This window comes from Panicum hallii, chromosome 4, assembly GCF_002211085.1.
Source record: "Panicum hallii strain FIL2 chromosome 4, PHallii_v3.1, whole genome shotgun sequence".
Taxonomy (NCBI): domain Eukaryota; kingdom Viridiplantae; phylum Streptophyta; class Magnoliopsida; order Poales; family Poaceae; genus Panicum; species Panicum hallii.
This window is the reverse complement of record NC_038045.1, coordinates 52,614,790-52,636,955: the sequence shown is the minus strand read 5'-3', so window position 1 is coordinate 52,636,955 and position 22,166 is coordinate 52,614,790. Positions and strand designations below refer to the sequence as shown.

Below are 22,166 nucleotides of genomic sequence, written 5' to 3'. Positions count from 1 at the left end.
TTTCACCTTACCTGTTCTCTAGATAGACATTTGTTTACTGGTCAACTTGGTATACGACAGTGAGTCTGTATTATCATTCTACATATCCCTTTGAAAAGAAGTGGTATGCCTTTGCTTCTAAACTTGTCCAGGTACTTCTTGTGTATTGATGCTCATGGCATGTGTTTATAACTACATATATGATGAAACTGAGTTTTAGTTAGTTTCCATATTCTTTGGCCTGATCTGTTCATGATCTGGACCAAGCTTGATCTGGACAAGTTTTTCCATGCATGCGCCCTTTAGTCTTCTCCATATCGTTTCTTAAGCATCCTGCTCTACAAGTATCAATTAGTTGCCTGCTATAATGCTCCTGTCCAGTTCTGCTTTACCAATTATGATCTTGTCCTTTGCATCATATAGTCGCTATACTGTAATTGAGGTCTACACATCCTCACTGATTCCTTAACTAAAGAGTTACTCCAGACCAGGGCACACACCTGTGAGAGAGAGTGTGATGATCTGTGATAGAATTTCCTGCTGATGTGACCATTGGTGTTAATTGTGATAGAACATAGCCACCGTAAGTACTGTTATCCGAGAAGCTCGAATGATGATGCCACTAATTAATATCCTGGCCTGAAATTTGTTCCCCATTAATTGCAGATAGCGGATGAAGTTTAGGCTACACAACACGTATAACCTAGGGACTCAGATACAGCAAGTCATAGCTGATCTGCTTGAAGCCCTGAACACATGTTATCCAAGAAAACTTTTCCAAAAAAGTTATTCAAGCAAACTAGTTGGAATGTAATGAAAACAACATGTATAAAAAAACATGTCTCAATATATTTTCCGTCCATATATAGATATAGCCTTCTTTCTAGAAAAGAAGAATGAGGCACATGTATTCTGCGTTTTTTTAGAACATTAGTCCTGTGTGTGTTCTTATTAATAGAACGAATGAGGAATTATCAGTCAATGAGTTGGTCCCTGCTAATAGGGCTGTAAAATAAATGGACTCATATTCACATCCCTTCGTACAGATTGACAAGAATGTTTGCCCACCCAGCTTCGATTCGGATCACATATAGGGAATGATTAGTAATATCCTTCAAATTCTTGCTCTATTAAGAATTTATTTAGTCCAACAGCTAACTTGCGCACAAACACTTTTGATATATTTCCGCATCTTTTTCTAGATAGAACTTTTTTACTTTTATATCAGAAAAAATGATGCAAAGTATTAGAAATATATAGTGTTACATCTATGAACATCTTATATATCATATTTAGTTGGTCAAGTGTACTGAAAAAAACTGAGGAGTAATGCTACAGCTGTTCGAGAACAATTCATATAACTCCAGGTTCAACCTGGTTCACTTAGCAAACGGAATTCTTATTTAATGCATATGATATCTTGTCAAATACTGGCCTGGTATAAACGAGGCGATTCAGTGAAATATCGTTTGGGCTTTAGAATGCATGTTTTTTTGCATCTTAATATCTCTCTCTCTCTCTCTCTCGGCACTTTTGGATTTGATATTATCTAACTTGCCATAATAGTATTCCACTTAAAGAAAAAAAGTGATGCCAAAAGTACATTATATAGAATCACAGCAATATCGAGTGAATTTGTTGATAGACCAACATCTTACTATCGCATAACTGAAAGAGTGTCACCTATTACAAATCATGATTCATGGAGCATCTAAGTTCTCCATGACCTTATTTCATATAGAAACACAGTGATCAAGTATATTCAGTACAACATCCTGAAGGACAAAATAAGTAGTACAATGATACACATCTCAATATATATATAGTCTTATTTACACGTCATTCCAGAGATCAAATTACTTGGCTGTCCAGTTGATCCGATATGATAATCATCATTATTGTAGCTCTTAAGATAATATTTCTATATGAGGTATATATGTTTTGATTAATTGCATCATCACTTCCATGGATCAACTTGGCTGCTGGATGTTGACGTTGACGCATAGTCAGTAGCCACCTCTTGCTTCTCATTGACCTGAATAATATCTCCTTCGTCAGTATAATCTACACCCTTTGTTGCATCATGACTAAGTTGAGATGCAACAAACTTGTCCAGAACTCTCCAATCGGTGACTTGGTCGACTGCATGCTCCATGAGCTGAACATGCTGGTGATGAGCATGGTGCAAATTTGTTTGATGGTCTGGTGAGACCAGTAGAGAATGGAAGGGCGGGCTCTCTAGCTCGTGAGGAATGGTGTTGAGAACATGATGGCTTGGCATTTGGAATTGTAGCTTCAGTTCCCTCTTGTAGGTATTGTTCAGCATTTGGAGGTGCTGTTCTTGCAGCTGTGGCATGGCGTGATGTGGCGGCATTCTGCTCATGGGAGAGTTAAGGTCATGCATGAAGGGTTCATCTTCATCAACATACCAGCATGGTGCATCATGGTCTGATTCTCTTCTTGTTGTTGGTAGTCGCTTTTTGAACACCCTACATACTACCCATCCTTCTTCCTGAAATAAAGACGGTGCATGTTGAAAATGTAAATGGTAGAGTACATGTGATGAGTAATAAGAGAACAGGGGGCATCCTAAATATAAAATACTAAATGACATGCACAAAAAATAGAAGAAGGTTGTTCTTAATAGATTGAAGCATATGCTTGGGTGCAATAAAATGTACGTCCACCGTACCTTGGATACTTTTATTTTGGCACTGCACATATATTCTCGATGATCAACCAATTCACACCATCCTAAATAAAAATATATAGATCGAGAAGAAATATGTTTCTTGACCAACTCGCAGCACTCTAGTGGTGATCGTGATATTCTGGTATATATGCAGGTAAAGCTGGTTGCAGTGATCGAGTGATGACGACAACTGAGACATGCACGGCTAGCTATCAGCTGGCTACTGAAGGGGGGAGAGAGAGAGAGAGAGAGAGAGATGCATGCGTCGAACAATCGATCGAACGTGAAACTTTAGGGTTGCCATGTTGAACTCCTTATGTATGCATAATATAGTGTATTTTGAAACATTATGCACATTGCTTATGTATATGATAGATAAATAGATAAACAAAAGACCAACTCACGAGACTTGCCTGCGGAGGGCCATTCTCATTGGTTTCAAGGCGGTACTCGTGCATGATCCAGTCAGACTTGTGGCCGTTGGGAGCCCTGCCCTTGTAGTACACCAGGGTCTTCCTCATGCCCACCAGCTGCCGCTGCTTGTTGGCGTAGATCGGCTTGTCCCTGCCAGTGGCCTTCCAAAACCCGGCCGCGGTGGCCCGGTTGGTCCGGGTGCCAGTCGGGTATTTCTTGTCCTTGTGGCTGAAGAAGTACCACTCATTCTGCTCCTCCTCGCCAGGTCCTCCCAACCTGCACTTCTCTGTGTGTGTGTGTGTGTGTGTGTGCATGCGTGCATCGATGACATGGTACACAAATTAATTACTGCGTATGAATATAAAGTATGCAAGACACTACTGTGCAGATGACTGACCTTGGAGATCCCATGGCTCTATCTTGTAAAGATCTACATCTTTGATGACGTTGAGGTCGATCCTTCTCGAGGCCACCTTCTTCCTGAGGTAGTAGTCCACGAGCTCTTCGTCGGTCGGGTGGAACCGAAAACCTGGAGGAACTAGCTGCTGCGGCGTCTGTGCCGCTTGTGTGCTGCTCATACCCATCGTCTATTGATGAGATGATCGACTGGCCGGCTGGGATCTATCGATCGATCTGAAATTAATGGATGATTAGAAGGCATGCATGTTTTGTGCGTATCAAGGTTAAGCTAAGCTATAAGATCTAGAGCAATCTACTAGACCGCGCACGCACATCCGGCCTGCATGCCAGGTGCAATTGATGAATGCACGCATACGCGTACCATCATAATTTTAACTTAACCTAGCACGGGAAGCTCGGACGCATGCGATAATAATGGACAGATAAAAGGTAATAATGCATGATGATTTGCAGTAGTGACGCATGCACTAATGGCCTCAATGCATGCATGTGATGTATGTGGCGCTGAGCATCACCCACTCATTACGCTTGTTGTGGAATGTTCCCCCCTGCTGCTGCTGCTGCTGCTGAAAGCTTCTCTCATCATACATGTCCTGCAGGCCCTCCCTAGTGCAGGCTGGCTCTGGCTGGCCTCTATATATGATCACTATATGTATGTATGATGTGCATATATAGTGTATTTCATCCCTCTTAATTAGCTTGCATTGCATTGGGGTCTCCATCAATAATTCCATTAAGGTGTGGCACTCACGCGTTGCATCTATGCATGATCGTATGTGCTAGCTGGTGACATCTAAGTAACCATCATTTTCGTTCTGATCAATTATGTGCACGGTGGCAGTAATATATGCGTAGTTAATTGATTTAAGAATGCAGCCGTCCGTCCCGCAATCCTAGCATTTAAAATAAATCCCACAAAAGAGTGCAATCCTAGAAATTGGACAGCAAAAACTGCCCAATTTAGTGGTTAGATCTATTTTGCATGCCAAAATTATCTTTTGTCCATGATTTTAGGAAGTCTGGTTAGTTATATGTCGTAAAAAATAAGGGTATTGAGATCATTTCACACTTCCACTGATAATCTGTGTAGAAAAACTAGAATGATTGTACTCTTCATGGGATGGAGGGAGTAGTAGTAAGTACTGATGTACGTTACGACTCGTACAAAAGAGCTCGTGGCACGTATGATTATCCTTCAGAAGAGAACATATGCTTTTTCTCTTGTGGAGATACTATATATTTTGTCCACATGGAGTACAATTTTGTCACCGCACCATCCAGTATAATGTATAAGGCACAGTGGGAGAGACGTACACAAACGTGAAACAAAACTGCAGAAAAGTTTGACAAATATTTTTGCAGAAAAAGAATTGTGTACCACGTACAGCCACATGCATGCCTAAAACAGGCAGGGATTCTTTCATTTGTATGATAGAATAACACCATCAAATTAGACTTTGATGCATTTAAGGTAACAATGGTAAATGGTTTTATATTAATTTCAAACTTGGTGTAGCAAAAAAAGTTGTATGTATTCATACTTGTATTCTACATACTACTGATTATTACTCGTGCAACCTAATAATCTGGCCCTTTCGAAAATATGTCTAGAAGACAAAATCATTGTAGCACTGCTTGTATGTTATGAACACAATTTTGTGTGTGTGTTTCCTATATTAGCTTGTACGTTATAACAAAAACAGTTTTATTTCCAGATATCAAGACGAGCCTATTGTATATGTACATTTGAATTTGAATTGAGAGAGAGAGAGAGATGTATAGATATAGATAATATCATATTCATATCATAAAGATATATATAGGCCTATATATCTCGGGTTCTAACTAAATCAGGGTCTTATAGATGCCTGAATACAATGCAACCCGGCCGTGAGATCCAACATAAAAAGTAGCATAAGATCGTCAAAGAATAAATCAGGGGGGGGAGAGAGAGAGAGAGAGAGAGCTGTATGTATACCTTTCTTTGATCTTAGTTGGAATCCAAATCGGAGAGATGTGATGAAACCTTGTACAAATGCAGAAGATCTAGCTTGCTTGCTAGCTGCAGCTATAGTACGTAGAGCCAGGAGACAGGAATGAAGAACCTTTTCTGATCTTCCTTGTCCCTGTCTTTTGGTTGCTCTATGTGTAGTCTCTCTCCCTCCCTCTTTCTCTCTCTAGGTCACTATCTGGTTCAGATCCCAAGAAGAATGTCACAGATAGATAGATAGATAGATAGATAGATAGATAGATAGATAGATACGCGTACAACAACAAGAGGATCAGCACAAGAAATGATTGATATGTATATATAGGAGTATCAAAAAGAAGAAGTCACAACACAGTCAGAGATCGATCGATGAATCGAATAGTAGTTTAGGTCGAACTCACAGTATGTAGCATCAGGTATGATACCTACCTTGCTAGCAGGCAAGAGTTCATCGATCTGCATGAGCCTTGTTCCTCTTCCCTTAGCTTGCTTCCTCCTCGTAGCCTAGCTAGCTCAGAGAGGAGCAGGGAGGAGAGGAAGGGAGGGCGGCTGCCGTGTGCAGATCGGGAACGGGAACGGGGACGAACGGGGTTGACGAGATCAAACTAAATGCAGAACGGGATTGATGGAAATGTTAAAAAGAAACCAAGTGGAGGCCGGCCGGCCTGATGAGAGAGAGTTAAAGAAACAGCTAGATAGCAGAGATAGATCGACGAGCGAGCTCGCAATCTATGGCCGCCGTGAATATCGATCAGAGGCAATGATCAACAAACTGAGAGATGCTCGCTGTAGATGAACGAGAGGAAGAAGAGGAAGAGCTTGCTAGGGTACGGTGAAAGGGGAGGCCGGGGGGAGAGAGAGAGAGAGAGTATGTAGATGGTGGATGGAGATGGAGCGAGAGGTGCTGCGTGGATCGGAGGCTGGGCTGAGGAGACGTAGAAGAACAGCGACCTTAACTTTGTCTAGTCGTCCCGGCTTCGACGTGGGACCCTCACACGCAAAACTAAAGCTCGGCCGACCAGCACCAAACAAATCCCCCATCCACTGCCTTGCGCCATCATTCCTTCTTCCTTCCCATCATCACCTTCTTTTCTTCCTGCCTCCTTTTTCTTTCCCACTTTGCAAGAATATATCTGTCCTGCTAGTACTTCATTCGACTCGGCTAGCTCATCACTAGATCATCTTCCTCCCAAATCAAGGCTTCCCTGCTGAATGGTGCAATTAGCTTGTAATTACGAGGCAAGGCAGCAACTATGAGATTTTGTTTAGTTAGGATTTTGCTTTTCAAATAAATTTGGAGCAAATTGGAAATTTGGATGACTGCGAAAGAAATCGGTGCTAGTAGCCTACGAGGGGGAGGGGGTGAATTAGGCAAACTTAAATCTTAATCTATAGCTCAAACTAGTTTGCATAAAATATAATCTAGAATATGCTATGTAAATGTGCAACTATGGTTCTTCTAGCGTGAAACCTTCATCCCAAACAAGTTTTGCAAACTATAGTCAATCCTATCAAAATACTACACTAAGAAAGTAAAGGCACACAAGTTGCAAGTATGAAATGCGGAAGCGTAAATGAGGGGATGGGGAAGTAAACTCTTGACGAGATGATTTATCCCGTGGTATCGATATGGCTAAGCCACCCCTAATCCACGTTATTGACGCGCTCACACCAAAAATATTGCTTCCCGATCATCAAGTTTCTTCCGGATCTCTTCTTGAGTTGCCACAAAGGGTCGGCCACTAAGGCTCACGCCAAGTCCTCAGTCACCTTGATGTCGCCTTCACTACGGAGCTTCCCACGAAGGAGGGGTCTCCTCGTTCCCCGCACAAACCCATCGTCGCTGCTCCACACCAAGCCGGAGGGTCGAAGACTTGCCGACAAGGTACGAAGACTCCAAGGGGCCAGCACACCAAGATACAAGCTTGAGATTCGCTCAAAAACCATCACAAGGTCACAACACTTTGCTCTCACACTCTCTCTAGAGCTAGCCTAGCACTACACCTCACAAAGCTAGTGCTAAACCTAAGAATTTAATCAATGAGCTCTTTGGTTGACTTGGAGAACTTTAGCAGAGTTTCTGTAGCTTCTCATGAACTCCAACAGCCTCAAATGACCTGAGGTTAGGCGTTATATAGGCTAGAGATCCACTTCTACCCATTGCTTGCTTTTCTGCCAAAAAGCTTAAAGCGTCGTTTAAACCGGTCCTGAAGGATTTGTTCCTCGAAGCCTTCTGTTGCTTGAAATGTTCTCTGCAACAATAAACTACCAATGCACCGACTCTTTAACTCTAGAGCGTCGGTTCAACCGGTGCCTCTGGCGCTTCTCCACTTGATTGACATGTCTTCTCCTTATTGCACTGACGCCTCCCTTCTTATAGCGCAGTTCAACCGGTGCTACTGACTTAATCACAGTAGCAATTCTCCAATGCACCGGTCAGTTTATTTTTAAGGACGTCGGTTTAACCGGTCGCCCATTTCCTGCTGTCACTTGTCCAAATCGCCTTTGCAATTATTTGGACACCCCACTGTAATTTGGCATCTTGACAACTATTTAGACAGTTTTGTCCATCTATAGGACCTAGAAATTCAACAAATATGATCTCACAAACTTGTTAGTCCCATTGACTATATTGTCACTCAATCACCAAAATCACAGTTATGACCTTATGTACCATGTTTCTTGTAGACTGGCTATCCATAAATTTTGCCAAGAAATGAAGTCTTCAAGACCTTTCATGTTTCATCGACATGTTAGGCATTTGATCTTGGTATATATACCTAATATGACTTCAGATATAGCCCACTCTCTATCGAGCGACTCCTCACAACGCGCACCATTCGTCTTCTACCTCCTATTGACCATCCTCTTCTTTTCTCCCTCCATCTATATATATTCCTTTCCTTCTTTCCCCTCTTATTCATTCCTCCTGAGTGTGGAGGTTTAAACCATCCTACATCTTTATACAAACAATAATGAAAGGGTAATTCACTAATGCTCAGGGTTTTTGGCAGTGATAGATGCAGTTTTAAGAGTATTATTATTACTAGCTATATATTGTGAAAAGAATTTGGAGGGATATATGTGTATCTTCTGGTAGCATGCTTAGGTTTTGACGTAACCGTACGTACGTGTTTCCAACCTCGGAGATGTAATAAACAAATTAAGAAAAGATAGTCCTTTACACGATAATAATGACACATGTATATGATGGGTAGCCTGAACGCCGAAAGGGATGGTTTTACTATATATGATTAGTATAAATTCCACTTTAATAACTTTTAATTGTTACTGGATCAGATATAGTTTTCTTCTCAAGAATTGTCTTTATTATTTGGTTTGAGTGCATATATATGAGTGCGATGCATGCGGAGCAAAAAATAGGTAACTGAAATTTTCATGTTATTTCTTTATTTCTCTTGTGTTTTGACCTAAGCCGAACTGGGTTGCACCATTATATATTCAGGATTATGGCTGCATATATATCTAATCTAGACGATCGAATGAGCCATTATCTGCGCGAAAATGATGGATATATAGAGAGAGGTGCTCATGGCAGTCCGACGTCATTCCTTGGCTGTGCCAAATTACAGGTAGAAGCGTAGATAAAAAAATATACATAACTCTCAATAATTATTTATGGTGGACTATTTCATTCTCCAAACTATAAAACCGGATATCCTACCTCCTGAGTTTTTCAAAACCAGTCAAATAACCCCTCGAGTGGTTTTGGACGGTGGTTTTGCTACAGTGGCACAGTTTTATCTTTTCTTTTTTTATTTATTTTCGCTGAATCTTTGAAAAATTATAGTAAATCACAGAAAAAATATAAAATAGAAAATCCAATTTTATTGGACTACATATGACTAGATCTACACAGTGAATATATAATATGATATTCTTTAGTACAAAATTTTTGTTGTAGCTTTAGATCTATACTTTTCTATAATTAATTAGAATAATTCATAACTGGAGCTTCTATGATACAATTGTTTATGGTGGGAAAATAATTATATGCTTAAATAGTAGTACAAATTTCATACTCATTGATCATGTATAACTTAGTTATAGATAAAGCATAGATTCGGAGCATATATTTAACAAGCATAAACCTAAATAAATCTATAACTAATCTATAACCCATCGGGTTGGCATTCCCCTGCCTGTGCATTACTGGTGCATTACGTGAGATATCAATGAGTTCGAGTAAGGAGAGGATGAAGGAAGATAACACATCTATTTAGATAGGCATCATATATAATTTTCCATTGGATTAGTCAAGACATTAAACTCGAGCATCCACTGTAGCTAGTTGGTCAGTACTATTGGACCCTTGGACCATATGCAATAATTAATCCTCACTTTCTACTTATATATAAGAAGTGAATTATTGATGAAGCAGGTCTGATACATGAGAAAACAATTTTTACGCGTAGACATGGGGCAATAATAAGAGTTTACACGCAGGGTTACTGCGCGCATAATAATAAGTGGTGAGATCCAACTCACCTATAGGCTAGAAGTAGATAAATTAATGTCCATGTCAACTAGCTGGTATATTATTCAAATCATCGTATTTAAATCAGGTTATTAACAAAAAAAACAGATCATGCATACATATGTTGTTGTGGATCTGGATCATGAAAGATGGAGAAACCTTTCCATGGAAAGGCTCTCGCTCGTGTTTCTAAAAGCCGGGCGGGCGGCAGAGAGGTGTGTGCGAGAATACAGTTTTGGCTTTTGCTAAAAGGTTGCTGGTAGCTCCGATCCGTTCATCCATTGCGGGCAGCGATAGGGAGCCAGGGCACGCAGGCGCAGGCGTGAGCGTCACTCGATGATTAGCCTCACTCCGGCCGCTATCCTTTTTTATTCACTTGCTTCTGACTGACCTCTCTTCGATCATCTATCTATACACTGCTTTGCTTTGGCATTCAGTTCTCCCTTTTCATTATTCGTTCTCTTCTCTCTCTCTCTCTCTTTCTCTCTCTCTCTCTCTCTCTCTCTCTCTCTCTCTCTCTCTCTCTCTCTCTCTCTCTCTCTCTCTCTCTCTCGTGCCCTAGACAGTAGACACACATGTGTAACACTCGCTACATGAGACAACGAACTGGATAAACTGACTGAATATGCACGTACGCTATGCCTGATTATATTCCAGTGCTAATCTTCATTGTGATAATATGAATATTCAGAAAATAATGGATTAATAGATATGTACTGAACCACGTAGCTACATGGGTTCTTGGTTCTCAATCAATTATAAAGCCAATGACTCCACCGATGATGCATTTTTTTTTCCATTGTGGGCATGCATAGCCCGAGTTTCATTGCCAGAACATAACGGAATTACAAGTTTAGGGAATTTCAGAGTAGCAACCACGCACAGGTCCTGGAGCACATGCATTTGTTCCCAGGGTTTAGGGCACTCAAATTGGCAGAAAGGATATGATGCGGCCATGTCAGTGAGAGAGCCATATTGAGCCCCAGGGGTGGAGCTATATAGGATTCAGGTAGCGTTTGGTTCAGCTACCCACTCTGTAATGGTAACGTAATCAAAACCCACCGCTATCTGTTACATTGTAACCAATAACACCATTTGGTTGGGAACAAATTCTATTGAAGAGAACAACGGTTGGGCAGGTTAATTAACAGTGGCAGCGGCTGGTCAATATTTGAACTAGAGAGTACATAACAGCACAGAAATGACACAAAAATATCCACCGATCATCAAGCTTTTCTAACATACATCATCAAACTTTTTCTAGAACAAATTAAAAACTAAACTGTATATAAGAAATTCCATGAAAAATGAAATGAAGTGCAAAAGTTGTGGCAAGTTTAATACTGAATATGTCTTGAGCTTCAAAATGATAAAAAATTCAGAAAGATAACACCATAACATTGTCTTAGAGCTACAAATGCTTAGCAAATTCAGAAATTTAATTATATGAACAATCTAGCATTGCACTCCGATCCTGGTACGTTGGCTTCTGAAATTATCAACGAAAATTTGGCGCTGACTCCCCATTCCTTCCTTTGAGCCTCATCTATCGAAGAGAAAAGAATTACAAACATAAATGCAAGAAGGATTTGGTTATGTAATGGAGGTAAGTGCAGATAAAAATACAAGCAACGACTGGACATAAAGATAGATTATTGACAAAACTAAACACAGATAAGAATATTCTTGAAGCTTGACACTGCTGGACAACAACAACGGGAACCAACAGGAAAAAAATAACGGTCTACCACTATGAGGAATTGAAGATAATATATTGTTAGGGATACAACATCATCTAATGAAGGTAGAATTAAACAAAACAAATGGCAAAGTTTTATACTACAGTAAAAATAGGGCAAAGCATCCATGACTTATCAATTGATCATCAGTTTTTCAAGGATAATGCGAATATATCATCATAAGAAACTTCTGCAGGTACTCCAACTCTGTAAAACACTGTATCTAATCAAATATTTCCACAAGTGGAAACAAACTCTACCTTGAATCCATTTTATTTTTGCTGCTGATTGGAGGCATTTCCCAGTACTAGCACAAAATATTTTTGAAACTAGTAACATGTGAAAGGCATAACACAAAGAAAAAGTGAATGAACCATCACTCAAAGATTGTGATAGAAAAGTGTGCTACCTACCAAAACTATAGTGAATGTATTATATCCAAAATTTAGAACGACATTGCAATAAGAATGACAGTGTAGGTATGTGAGGCTTCTAGTGTAGTATTAATACAGATGGTACATTTTTTTTGGAAAAGTCCGGTTTATACCATCGAATTATTGCATAAGTTCAATTTTCAACCTTCAACAACAAAATCGGATAACATAGGCCATCCAACTGTCGAAACCGGACAAATTTGGCCCTTAGAGTGGTTTTGAAGGTGGTTTTTTATTTTTTAAAAGTAAAAAATATAATTAGATCTAAAAAATCAAAACTAGTACCAATTTTTTTTAAAAATGTAACCTATCTATTATAGCTCTATTTGAATATGATTTATTTAAAAATAATAGGCATAACTACAAACAACCAAATATTATGAATATAAAAAAATTGGATCCGAATAACTAAAAGTATAGTGCCAATAGATAGGTTATATTTTTAGAAAACTTTTGATATCCATTTCTTAATTTTTTTTAAAATAAATTACTTATAACTTTTAGTTCAAATCTGAATATTTTTAATTTTTTATAAAATGTAAAACCACCTTCGAAACCATCTAAAGAGCCAAATTCATCTAATTTTGATAGTTAGATGGTCTATGTTATCCGGTTTTATAGTTGAAGGCTCAAAATCGGACTTTTGTGATAGTTCGAGGATGCAACCACACTTTTTCCTTTCTTTTTTACATGCCGAATTGCCAAGATCCAATCCTAAATCCCATCACCAATCACAATTTCAAAAGGAAAACAAGGTGTTTACTATGTAGATCTATCTTAACTATTGATCAGAGGGTATGCCCAGCACACTGGGAGGCTCCACCACATACAGGAGCAGGGGTGTCTCCGTGAGCCTGTGGACGTTTCACAATCTACGTCAAGAGCCACAACAAAAGCCGTTGATCAGGAGCACAACTAGGAGGCTCCACCAACCACAGATGCAGTCTCCATGAGGCAAACTGAAAGGTAAATCTGCGACAAAAGCTATGGATTCGGAGGGAAAGATCTTGCGGGATCTTGCGGATTTGATTCCTAGGGCCATGAGCGCAAAGCAATCTAGATCAAGAGGGAGGAAAGCTTATCAAGAAACAAAGAGAGCAATCCAAGCCCGGCTGGATTTCCAAAGCCGTGGCATGGAGCACGAGGACGGCGGGGCTAGGATGGACAGATTGGTTGTGGTGGGAGGAAGAGGATGCTGCCGCTGCCGCGATCGGAGACGAGGAGGCGGAGGGATTTTTTTTTGCCATTGTTAGGAACTACCAGCATTCAAACGCCAGCTTTACAATCGTTACTACATATTTACCATTGGAGTATTGGAGAGAGAAGATTTCTTTTATTTTTATCAAAATCATGGACGTGGCACGACACGTCGGCTCGCCAGCACAGACACCCCCGCGAAATATCGCTTCTAACCCACCTTATCCTTTACATCTTCCCCTGTGTGCAGATACGAACAAACCGGCCGCCGCCTGCCACCCGCCTCCTCGCTGCTCTACTTCATAGCCAGCCTCCTCATGCTCTAGTCCCCAACGCGTACGTGCTCTTGCTCTCGCGTCTCGGCGGCGGCTTCACCATCGGCCTCGCCATCACCCTCATCCCCGTCTACATCTCCGAGACAGCGCCGCCTGAGATCCGGGGAGCCCTGAACGCCTCCTGCAGTACGTCCCGCCCCGGCGTGGGCCCTGCACCCCTGCCAGCAGCCTGTAAAGTAGCAGCGGCGGCGGCCGACAGCGACGTGGTGCAGCTCGGGGCTGACCACGACGTCAGTGATGGAGCGCAGCAGCTCGTCGTGCACGTCGCAGACCACGCCCCGTCCGCCGCCGCCGCGGCATCAAAGGATGGCCGGGCTGGCGGGCTCTGCTTGGTGGTGGCGGCAGCATGGCCTGCTACGAGACGGCGGCGTTGCAGTTAGTTGTAGAGCTGGAAGGTGTGGCGCCGGATCGGAGCTTCCTGGCGGCGCGGTAAAACATGAAGAGCCACCGCGCGGCCACCTTGGGGAGGACTGCCGGAAACAGCGAAACACCATCTCCGTCTCTCTCCTACGTACAGTACGTATAGCACCGCTACTCCTCTAGACCACCACTTCAGTCTTCAGGCATATAGCAAGGGCTACTTGCTGACATTTTTGTGGAGATAATGGTTATTGCTAGCTCGACTGATCAAGTCGAACTTCTTCGGGTTTATTTCTACCCCGTTCTGTCGCTGCAGATGGTGAAGAGCGTGGTTGGTGGGTGACAAGGCCAATGGCAGTGTGGTGCAGTGCAGGGCGTGCCTGGGCAGCGCCATCGGCATGGGCTCGCGCTAGGGCAGCGTGGAGGATCCCGTCGTCGCTCTCCTCAGCAGCGTGCACGACCTCAAGCCCACCCCCGCCCCTGAGGGCAGCATGCTCTTCTCCAACCTCGGCAGCATGCTCAGCTTCCATGACAAGACGCCCATGGACTGGCACGAGGAGAATGGCGTCGCCGACGGCAGCGAGCAGCTGGACGGCATCGACGGCGACAAGGGCACGGCGGATCTCTTCGCGCCGCTGCTGGACGCTTGCGGGCTGAGGAGCATGATGACGGAGCGGGCATGAGATGGCGACGACGATGCGCATCGGCGGTGGGTGGCAGCTGCACACTGGGGAGATGTAAAGGATAAGGTGGGGGTAGAAACGACATTTAACGAGGGGTGTCCACGTTGGCGGGCCGCCGTGTCGTGCCACGTCCACGATTTTGGCAAAAATGAAAGAAATTTTCTCTCTCCAGTGGCAAATATGTAGGGACATCTATAAAGCTGGTATTTGAATACTGGCGGTTCGTAATGATAACAAAAAATTAAATATCCTGGAGGTGGAGGTATTAGTTTGGGGGATCTTGTTTTTCACCGAGAATCCAACAAAATCTTAGAACACAGATAAAGATTAGGGTTGGTAAAAAAAAATGGAGTGGAGAGGAAGAGAGAATAGAGAGAGGGGAAGGGGGTGGGTGCTCCTCACCGGCGAGGATGCGGCGCCGGCTGCGGATCTCTTCGTCGTTGTATGCAAGGGAAAGCTCATGAGGGAGGTGTTGGACTGCGCGAGGGCCGAAGGGGGCGGGCGATGAAGTCAGGAGCGGTGGAATCATATAACAGAGGAGGTGAGCAGTATCAACGTTCCCACGTGTCGTATCCGATACCGCTGTGATCGGTTACGGGCTGGTCCAAACCATAAAGTAACAGGATCAGAATGCACTGTGATCTGATTACGGGCCGAAATCGCCGAACCAAACACTATCTCAGTGTGCACCCCCCTTGATTCAGCTCTAACTTCGCCCGTGTTGTGCCCTCGTCAGAGGACATGTTAAAGGCAGGGCAATGTGATCGGTAGGCATGGAGTCGTTAACAACTCAGTAGGACGACACAAACCAATCTGCTGTATAAAGAAATAGAGTGGTAGGAAATCCACAGGTGCGTAGTCCTCATGTTCTCCAGAGCGATTATGATCCAACCCACCCAAAGACTTTCCTAGTTTACCAGCAGAGAAGTTTGAGGATTTTTAGAGTTACGTGGGATTTTTTGGTATATGGCATAAGCTACTGCACATATTTTTTATCCTAATAAGTTGTTGTTATTATTACTATTGTGTTATTAGATGTGTCGTTAATTTTATTTTTAGGTAGCTTTCGGTGTGTGCTATGTATATAGCTCATGCTTCGACCTTCCTAATATTGTCCCGGTGTCATTAAAGGATTTGCGTATTTTTTTAATTTTTATTTTTGTCCTGGAGCACGAGCTATGGCTCATGTTTTCATCCGTCTTGGTTTTATAAAGTATTACAAAATAGGATAGATCATGGATCTACTGAGCTGGCATGCCCCAATATAGTTTTGCTTATTTGAAATCGTCAACCCTCAGCTACTAAAAAGGTTCTGAAATTCAACCGACAGAGCTATTGTTTGTCAGATGTCGAGCTGGCAAGTGCTAGTAGTAAGTAGTAGGTGCATGCCTACCTTGCCGACCGGTTGCTTCATTCAGATCAAATCCCGGCCGCCGAAGCGGTCAATTCCCTGCAAACTTTCATGCATTTATCTTGCTAATCATAGCGATCAAGCATGTTCCTACGACCACTCATCGGTCATCACTGCTTTAAGCGCTCCAGGCCGGTAAACAGCAAGAAAGCAAGTCACGCTAAATCATGCCGCATCGACTAACGGTCCACCACATGTACAGTTGTATCATACGTGTGGCAAGTTGACAAGGAAAAATTCTACCAATCCCAGTAGCAAAACAGGTCCAGGTTGAAGCCAATGAAAGAAGACATGTATGTCTAATGTCATGCGATGCCACTGGTTCAGGACTAGATCTTTTCAGTTCAACACACTGCTCCTCAAGTTCACATGACACTAAAAAGAAAACACTTTGCCTGCAAAGTGGATGACAATATCCAACACTCCACAAAGCAATTAAAACATCTCCGGCAACACAGCACTCCTTTCTTGCGGGTGCCGACTGCCAACAGGCTCAATGTAATGCAATGCAATTGTTTTGCTGCTACTACTACACAATTCTCATTGTTCAAGATGCACAATGCCGCCATTTCCATTTCCACACAAATCATGAATGCAGCCTACAAATCGAGTCGAACCTACTTCAATTCTGTCAAACTCCTAATCTGCAAACAGCAGCTGAGCACAAGCTGGCAATTTCTGTTCAATGGCCCAACGCCAAGGCTAACAAAGAGACCAAAACCACAAGCAGATAGTTGTTCAGTTTCGCTGCAGCGGCTGTACTCGATGAACCATGAGGCTTCTGAGCCCTGGGGAGAAAGAAAAACAGTTGAAGCATTAGTTATACGAACAGGAACCTACTATCTACAGCTGGGTGTGACCAATAAGCATACTTCTGTTTATCCTTGAGGAGGCCACAGTAGAGCATGTTATCTGGAGCCACCATCTCAGTAACATTATAGCCTCCATTTGGATCCACCACCCTGATGTAAGTCTCCTGACCCAGATACCATGTGTCCAGATTTTCTGTGCGCACATTCCAGAAACCTGGGCTGTCAAGTGACAGCATCACAGCAGTCCATGCTCCAGGAAACACCTACAGTGTAAATGTGTGGTAATAATATCAATAAACTGCAAGCATCAACACCTTCAGCAATCATATCTATACAGGTGCATGTGTCTCTTTATTGTAGTGTAGAAGTAACAGATTTGTATCCACAAGGGTATGAACATTACCACCCAGGAATACAATAGAACTCACAGACAAAACATATTTATCCTACAATCATTACCTGAGTTGTGCAACGAGAAACACCATCCCACTTGTTGTAAGTCCCGCGGCTATTCTCAGTCCACTCACCATAGTCCATTCTGTTGGCAATATGCAAATGACTCAGTATACAGGAGCCATGCAAATGTGTCAGCAAAGGAAATGAGTTCTGGAAGCTGTACTCACCCTACAACCCAGAACGCATATCCATCGATATGGTAGGTCTGGACAATTGTGTCATTGTTCTGAAATACAATTTCCAAAAAGTCCTTGTATGTGGAGTTAATGACAGATGTTCTGATCACTGGAGGCCCATCAATTGGCATTGTAGGGAAGTCAAGTGTGTAGACTCCCTTCTTGTCATAGAGATCTGACAATCTCAGAGGAGTATCAGGTGGGGAATAAGAGATACCACTCAGTGTAGTCCGTTTTTTCCCATTGATGATAACAGGTGGTTCATTCCTCAGCTTGTAAACCTGGCTCACATTGATAGAGCCATAGTGAAATGAACCCTGAGGATTCGGACGAGCAGCACCAGTGCTCACATTCATCCTGGATGAAGTAAGGGTTTTTTTCAGACCAAGATATGGATGCACAGATCATCCAGAGCTATTGTGTGTGTGCATAAAAGCTTGTGTAGACAGTGTATTGATTGGTAATGCTAGAAACAAAACTAATGGCAATGAAGCTTAAGAGTCACTATTGCTATTGATAACAAACTGAAGTTTAGACAAGGCAGACTGCTAGAGCACGATGACTAATATTTGTGCAGAAATATTCCCAGATGAGTACACTGCCAAAAGCTTTGATTTGCGCCTGTGAGCACTTTGCAGAGGCTGGAGATGCCTCCATTTTCTTAAAAAGAAAAAACTATATTACTGAGCACTACATGAGGAAGTTAGATAGCAGTGGATATAGAAAAGACTTGTGAAGTAACAGCACATGATAGGTCAGATATTTCTACAGTCATCGCATGTTAAAATAGAAACTAGGAATACGTGAAAGAAAATTAAGCCAGTGATCATTTGGACGGTCAGTAACCAAGAAGAATTGATTATTTTATACACACCTGATTGAGCGTGCCTGGTTCATTGAGAAAGTTTTGTCATACTCATCGTTTGGGGGATCAGGAAGAGGACCAGATGCTTTGCCCTTTGAATTTGAATATTGCAAAATTGCAACACCAGTAACTCTGGTCCAGAGGGATTCATTCACAAACCTAGCACTGGCCACAATGTAATAATCACTGCTTGCATTTTGATCCATTGTAACCAAGAAAGAGTAAGACTGGCCCACATGGATGTCAAGATTTGTGAAATTCTGCTTCATTGTGTATGAACCTTCTGTTTCAACAAGGGCCAGGTTGTGGTTCTGAATCCTGAAGTTCAAGCTTGTGGAGACACCCACATTATGGACACGGAAACGGTATGTTTTTCCTGTTGAGGAGTAGAAGATGTCAGCTATCAAAATACGGCAATGTAGAAAAGCAATAGTTAACCAAACAAACATTGCCAGGCCTCGTCAGAGAGAGAGAGGGAGAGTGAGAGTGAGAGGGAGAGGGAGAGGGAGAAAGGGAGAGGGGGGGGGGGGAACCATCACCTTCATTCATCGAATCTCCATGGAAAAATATGGTGTGCAATTCGGTGCTAATATTTTAAAGACAGGTGATGCAACCACGGAGAGATGGCTTAGTCTTTAGGGATTCAAAAACATGGGAAGCAAAAGCAGAGAGATAAACTTTTAGGGATTTTTTTTTCTGTTAACATGGAGCTCAGTAGAACACATAAATAACAGAACTCATGCGGGTTTAATGCAACAACCTATTATGATGAAAGTAATAAAAAAAAAAGAATCACCTGGCTCAACTTTGATAGTCTCGTACTCAATGCCATCCGGGACGAGGGAGTCATTGTACCTATATGGCCCCTTGCCATTCATCAAAACACCGTCTGGCATCCCCAACTCCTTTCCATCATCAAGCATCTTCCTCAGGTGCTATAGGAAAAATGATAAAGACCATGAACACCCATGATTACTGGAAAAAGAACTAAGTGATGAAGCCTGCACAGTAAAGCATGTGGTTTTCCACATACCGTGTGGTTCTTCTTGTACCAGTCCCCGATGAATAACGTGATGTCGCCATCTGGTGTGTCGAATGGGACTGAGATCACGGCACGGTTGTTGACGGTGATACCTCCGAAACCCCCAGCAGCACGCTGCATACCAAGGGATGGAAAGTAGAAGAAGCTCCCAATCTGATCCTTGACTTGGAAATTGTAGGTCCAGTTCCAACCAGGCGGTATGGGGCAGGTTGTGCCGAGAACCCCATCCTGCCAGCAATTCTTGCGGTGCTGGATCCCATCCCTGGTTGAAATAAGAGAGCAATTAATATGGGACGCGTTTGGGAGTCAAGAAAATGGAACAGGCCCATAATATAAGTGTATAAGAGACCATAAAGACGAAAATGCAGAGGAGTGGTCACCATGTGATGAGCAGTGGCTCGTCCAAGCTGTTGAGCACATTGACGACGACATTGTAGTTGGTGGTGACATTCATGACAGGGCCAGGGAACTGCTTGTTGATTGCAATCACCTGAAACAAGATACGAACAGGGAGGGGTTACATGCAATCGCTAGCGACGAGGAAGCACAAGATTAGATCGGGAAGCATATGCGACGAGGAGGGTGGGGTACAGGAGATCTGAACGAATCAGTGCCTATCCCTACCTATGGAAGCGCGGATAGTTGGTAAAGAAAAATAAAAAAAACGAAGTTATCGAGGTAGGAATTCGCTTGAAACGGCCCGCCAAAGGGGGTTCAATTCAACCGACCGCTCATGTCTGAACTCTTCACAGTTTTTAAAAAAACAAAAACAAAAAAAATCCTGTTTGCGCGAGTAAGTAGCAAAAGCAAGTGCCAAATCCTGACACCGAGCAAACTGCAAGGAACGCATCCAGTGAGGATGCAAATACGCGAGGAGAAGGACGGCGTGAAAAATGGAATGCTGAAGGCAACTAGCTCTGACGCAGGAGTGAGTGGAGATTCAGACATCCAAGACTGAATCTTTCCCCGTCCCTACACAACCAGGGACGAGAAAATGCGTATCTATTACGAATAAAAAAAATCAAATCTTTTGGGGCGCCGTAAGCTTTGGGGGCGAAAGGTCCCGATTTGATTTAGTTTGGTTTGATTTGTGCTGCCTGGGATGAGAAGCAGTGCTAGTAGTAGGCAGGAGGAAAAAAATGGAATGGGGGAGGAGAGAGATGGGAAGCGAAGCGCCGACCTGCTGCGGGACGCCGAGCGGGGAGGCAGTCATGTAGGTGACGTCCCAGTCGAAGAAGGCGAAGGGGTCGGCGGCGTGCGCGGCGGCGGCCAGGAAGGCGACGGCGAGGAGCGGCGCCAGGGCCGCCATTGCTCTTGCAGTCTTGGCAATGGCTTGGGAGGGGGCGAAGGGGGAGACGGAGATCCCTTCGCCTCACCCCTGGCTCCTTTGCTTTTTGTCTGTGCTCCGGTGGGCTGGCTGGCTGGGCTGGCTCTCAGTTAGCGCGGGGGGGGGGGGGGGGGGTGGAGGGAGGCGCGGCCAGGAGGGGAGCGCGTGCGTGCGTGACTAGTGTGAAGCGGAGGCAGGGGAGCGGGTGGCGGCTGAGCCTGAGGTGGGGACAGGTCACACCCAGCCCGGACCCAGAGCTGAGCGGCGGGGGGTGGGGCCACCCGAGCGCACCACTAGGGGCAGTACAGCTGTACTTGGGCTGTTGACTCGCTCGATCCGAGGTAGACGACGACAGGCCCAGCGATCACATGGCCATGGCTATCGATCAATCTACTGCTATGGGCCTGTTTAGATCGTTTTGCATTTTTGCAAAATTTCACTGTAGCAAAGAAATTTTGCTAATTTGAAGTACTAAATGAAGTCTATTTGCAAAACTTTTTGCATGGATGGGTTGTAAATCACGAGACGAATCTAATGATGCTAATTAATCCATAATTAAGCAATAATTAGCGGATGGTTACTGTAGCATCACTATTGCAAAACATGGATTAAGTAGGCTCATTAGATTCGTCTCGCGATTTACAACCCATCCATGTAAAAAGTTTTGCAAATAGACTTCATTTAGTACTTCAAATTAGTAAGATTCTTTTAGCATATTTGCGTTTACAGCTTTTTTACGAAACTAAACAGGCCCTATGTCCTCGTCCATTGCGTTGCCTCCTTTTCCTTTTTTTTTGTTTGTTTACACCATGGCATGAGAAGGAAGAGATATGATGGTGCTGTACCCAACACGTACAGCTTTTATTTAATTGGACAGGGCAGCATTCCATGCGTATACTCCGGGCCGGGACCCGAATCGGCCGCCACATCTTTGGGTTCAGGGTTTCTTGCTCTGCGTTGCTTCTTCAGAGATGCAAAGCCACTTCTAGTACTACTGTAGTATGTGCCTTTCTTCTCCTCTTATCTAGAGATCGAGTTCTCTTGCTTCTTCCTTCCCCCACAAGAAAAAAGAATATTAGCTTATCGTTTGGAAAGTGGGGCGCATGATTACGGGCGTAAAACCGGGGGACCTGTCTTCCTCGTGTACAAATGAAAACGCGTCCTGCAATTGAATTCAGTACGTGCAAATGCCGACCAACAGCATTGCATTGCAGCATGTGGATGGGTGAGGTACCATATAGATAGTCGGCCGGGCATGCTACGTAACTAGTGGAAGCTGGTTAAGCAACATGGCTTCATAACTATTAGATCCAAATTAGAGATCTAAATTCAACAT

General features: G+C 43.2%; 2 protein-coding genes and 1 long non-coding RNA gene across 3 annotated transcripts; 1 reads left to right on the top strand and 2 right to left on the bottom strand.

Annotated features, from left to right (window-relative positions):
- Positions 1 to 1,617: 1,617 nt before the first annotated feature.
- LOC112888639 (NAC domain-containing protein 105-like) lies at positions 1,618 to 6,325 on the bottom strand. Its single transcript, XM_025954910.1, has 5 exons — positions 5,925 to 6,325; positions 5,484 to 5,694; positions 3,483 to 3,718; positions 3,085 to 3,371; positions 1,618 to 2,491 (listed from the first exon to the last, which is right to left on the bottom strand). Exons 3-5 carry the CDS (start codon positions 3,667 to 3,669, stop codon positions 1,937 to 1,939), a joined length of 1,029 nt encoding a protein of 342 aa, XP_025810695.1. The 5' UTR covers positions 3,670 to 3,718; positions 5,484 to 5,694; positions 5,925 to 6,325; the 3' UTR covers positions 1,618 to 1,936.
- Positions 2,097 to 3,023, top strand: LOC112888640. The gene is made up of 2 exons (XR_003227872.1): positions 2,097 to 2,425; positions 2,826 to 3,023. It is a non-coding gene; the product is annotated as an uncharacterized LOC112888640 (long non-coding RNA).
- A 10,097-nt stretch (positions 6,326 to 16,422) lies between the features above and the next one.
- On the bottom strand, positions 16,423 to 20,929 carry LOC112891055 (monocopper oxidase-like protein SKU5). Its single transcript, XM_025957953.1, has 9 exons — positions 20,684 to 20,929; positions 19,884 to 19,993; positions 19,495 to 19,765; positions 19,258 to 19,396; positions 18,471 to 18,837; positions 17,588 to 17,953; positions 17,424 to 17,502; positions 17,025 to 17,227; positions 16,423 to 16,940 (listed from the first exon to the last, which is right to left on the bottom strand). Exons 1-9 carry the CDS (start codon positions 20,810 to 20,812, stop codon positions 16,835 to 16,837), a joined length of 1,770 nt encoding a protein of 589 aa, XP_025813738.1. The 5' UTR covers positions 20,813 to 20,929; the 3' UTR covers positions 16,423 to 16,834.
- Between the last annotated feature and the right edge of the window lie 1,237 nt (positions 20,930 to 22,166).

Bases quoted from the DNA above. Each gene is read 5' to 3' on its own strand.
- LOC112891055 (XM_025957953.1), bottom strand. From the start codon at position 20,812: ATGGCGGCCCTGGCGCCGCTCCTCGCCGTCGCCTTCCTGGCCGCCGCC. The intron at 18,838-19,257 runs GTGATTCTTTTT...ACTCCTCAACAG, and splicing joins GACTATCAAAGTTGAGCCAG to GAAAAACATACCGTTTCCGT. The intron at 16,941-17,024 runs GTATGCTTATTG...CTTTCTCCCCAG, and splicing joins CTCCTCAAGGATAAACAGAA to GGCTCAGAAGCCTCATGGTT.
- LOC112888639 (XM_025954910.1), bottom strand. From the start codon at position 3,669: ATGGGTATGAGCAGCACACAAGCGGCACAGACGCCGCAGCAGCTAGTT. The intron at 3,372-3,482 runs GTCAGTCATCTG...ACACACACACAG, and splicing joins AGAGCCATGGGATCTCCAAG to AGAAGTGCAGGTTGGGAGGA. The intron at 2,492-3,084 runs GCAAGTCTCGTG...TCTTTATTTCAG, and splicing joins ATGAGAATGGCCCTCCGCAG to GAAGAAGGATGGGTAGTATG.